This window comes from Megalopta genalis, chromosome 4 (assembly GCF_051020955.1).
Source record: "Megalopta genalis isolate 19385.01 chromosome 4, iyMegGena1_principal, whole genome shotgun sequence".
NCBI lineage: Eukaryota > Metazoa > Arthropoda > Insecta > Hymenoptera > Halictidae > Megalopta > Megalopta genalis.
Window position 1 is genome coordinate 15,602,809 of NC_135016.1, and position 2,500 is coordinate 15,605,308.

Genomic DNA, 2,500 nt, shown 5'->3' on the forward strand with positions numbered 1-2,500 from the left:
ACGGCTCATATATAAAATGCAAAAGTAAATCAAATGTTTGTACATTTCAAAGTTGTATTTACAAAAGTAGAAAAAAATAGTAACAACAGCGAGGATTCGAACCTATTACCTACAGCTTTCTGGTCAACCATCCTATCAAGTCAACCACCCACAGTTTATTCTATTAAAGTGTGTTAAATAATTCATTTACCGGGTGCGTACAAAACTTTAAATCGAAATATCTCGGAAATGGAGGCCCATTGTGAAGAAACGTATTAGGGTGTCTTGACACTTGGTATGTACATGTACTATAATTAGTACCTACTACAGTAAAGTCTTCCTCATTGACGCTCAGATTGTGCACAAAAATGGATAATTTGGGAAGAGGAGATACGATTATTCGAGCCTTCCGACTCGTTTTTATAATTTTTGACAACCAGTAGCTATAAAAGCGAGCCGCAAGATTCGAACAATCGTATCTCGTCTTTCTAAATTGTCCATTTTTATGCACAATCTGAGTGTCAATTAGAGGGCGCGTATCAAAAGCGATTTCCACTGCCGGTCCTCTTGTCAGCTTGTCTTTCGTTCAGTGTAGCTGCGAAAATGTTGTATGCCGCGCTTAGAAGACTTATATCTTGATAATTCTCTGACACTTCTGTGTCACCTTTTTTATGTACCCTGACGATACTCGCTTTCCTCCAGTCCTCCGGGAAGCCTTCCCTACCCCAAAGCTTCTTAGCTAATTCTTTTAGCTTGCCCCTTGTATTACCTTCGCTATACATAGATCCAAGTCTCATTTGGAATGTTATCCCCTTCTGACGTCTTCTTCTCCTTCAAGTTCCCTATCTGTTTCTCTATTTCATCTTCCATCAGTTCCGGCCTGGTTTCCTCTGACTCCATTTGTTCTTCCTTTTTCTCTTCTATTATTTGTTCTTCACCCTCCCTCCTCCTCTTCTCGAGCGACCTCATGAAGTGTTCCCCCAATTCTCCAACGATATATTACTTCCTTTTCCTGCTTCTGTTAATATACCTTCAAATTTGTTTTTCTGTCCTTACCCGTTTCAGACTTATGTGTATAACACTTTGAAAAACATCGCGTCATTGAATTTTTGCTTTCCTTCGCATTTTTATAAGTCCAATAAGTTCAGAAACATTGTATTATAGTTCAGTTTCCAAATGAACACCATAAAAATATATGTAGGATTATGTATAAAAGATATAAAATAATATATATAATATATAAAATATTATATTAAATAATACTATATTTATAATATTATATTATATAATGCTATATTATATTATATTATATAATATTATATTATATTTATGTAGTATATTAAATAATTTTACGAACTTTGTTTTATTTTCTTCGACATTTTCATTCGAAAAATGTGTGTGGACATAATATACCGCTATTCTTTTATACTCCACAACCCTTCGAAATTTCTCATTTATTTTTAATGTTTAGACATTGCTTTAGACAGTCTTTGAAGAATTGTAGGTGCCCAGGGATATCTGATCTAAATATATTTGAACCATTTTCGCCAACTGAGATGTGAAGAGTATAGCATGAACCAACTATACAATATCATTTAAGTTTTGCAGCGAACGTAATATTAACCGTTCAACAGGATTTCTCGTGCGACTGTTTGTGAAAAAATATACATATAGGTATGACTGAAATACATATCTACTTATTAAAATATTTTAGGATCATTCAACATAATTTATAGTAAAAATATTCTCCAGGTATTCGATGCAAGTACTTCACTATTGTTAAATATTATTTATAAAAACTATTTATAAAAAATCAATGTAAGCTCCATAATTTCTATGTTATAATGTACTTTTAATTTCACAATGTTGTAACTACTGCTAATGTAAATTCAACGACATAATATTATGGCTCTGAGACAATAAAGAACGCCGGAATATTTGTGGCCAGCTATTCGTATCAAATACTTTTTAAAATACAAACATAATTTTTTTAGATACTTACATCCTTCAAGATTATCAGAGAAAAATTGTGACTTCGTATCTTTAATAGTTTCAGAGATATAAATTGTAACGTGAAGGCAGTTTTCGTAAAAACCTACAATTTCGAAATTAGCTTTCCATTTCCGTTTTGAACAATGTTAGGAATTGATCAATAATTATTTATTCTGCGGGTGATACAAAAGCAAAAGTAAACGTTATCTTGTGTTTTTTAAGTAAAATGTTATATGTATGTATTGTTATTACGAAAATGCAGAGAAAGAGAAGTTAAACATATATCCTCGAGAATAAAAACATAACATTCAATTTAAAAACGTATAACGTTAAAAAAATTAAAGATAATAAAATTTGTTCATCGCAGCAACATTCTACGTGAAGAATGATGATAACAGTGTCTAACATTTTTGCCTTATCGCTTGCGGTTAAATAATTATATTAAATGTCACTAACCGTAAGACACCATGTACATACATGTAAAATATTGTAACGCATGACATTAACTTACTTTCTCTAACATAAAAAT

At 31.8% G+C, this 2,500-nt stretch overlaps 1 protein-coding gene across 1 annotated transcript; it reads right to left on the reverse strand.

The window, feature by feature from the left end:
* Positions 1-518: 518 nt before the first annotated feature.
* Positions 519-948, reverse strand: LOC143259345 (uncharacterized). Its single transcript, XM_076521015.1, has 2 exons — positions 800-948; positions 519-753 (listed from the first exon to the last, which is right to left on the reverse strand). Exons 1-2 carry the CDS (start codon positions 946-948, stop codon positions 519-521), a joined length of 384 nt encoding a protein of 127 aa, XP_076377130.1.
* Positions 949-2,500: the final 1,552 nt, after the last annotated feature.

Excerpts from the sequence above, each read along its gene's own strand:
- LOC143259345 (XM_076521015.1), bottom strand. The coding sequence starts at position 948 with ATGAGGTCGCTCGAGAAGAGGAGGAGGGAGGGTGAAGAACAAATAATA. Across the intron at positions 754-799 it reads AACTTGAAGGAGAAGAAGAC|CGAAGGTAATACAAGGGGCA; the intron begins GTCAGAAGGGGA and ends ATCTATGTATAG.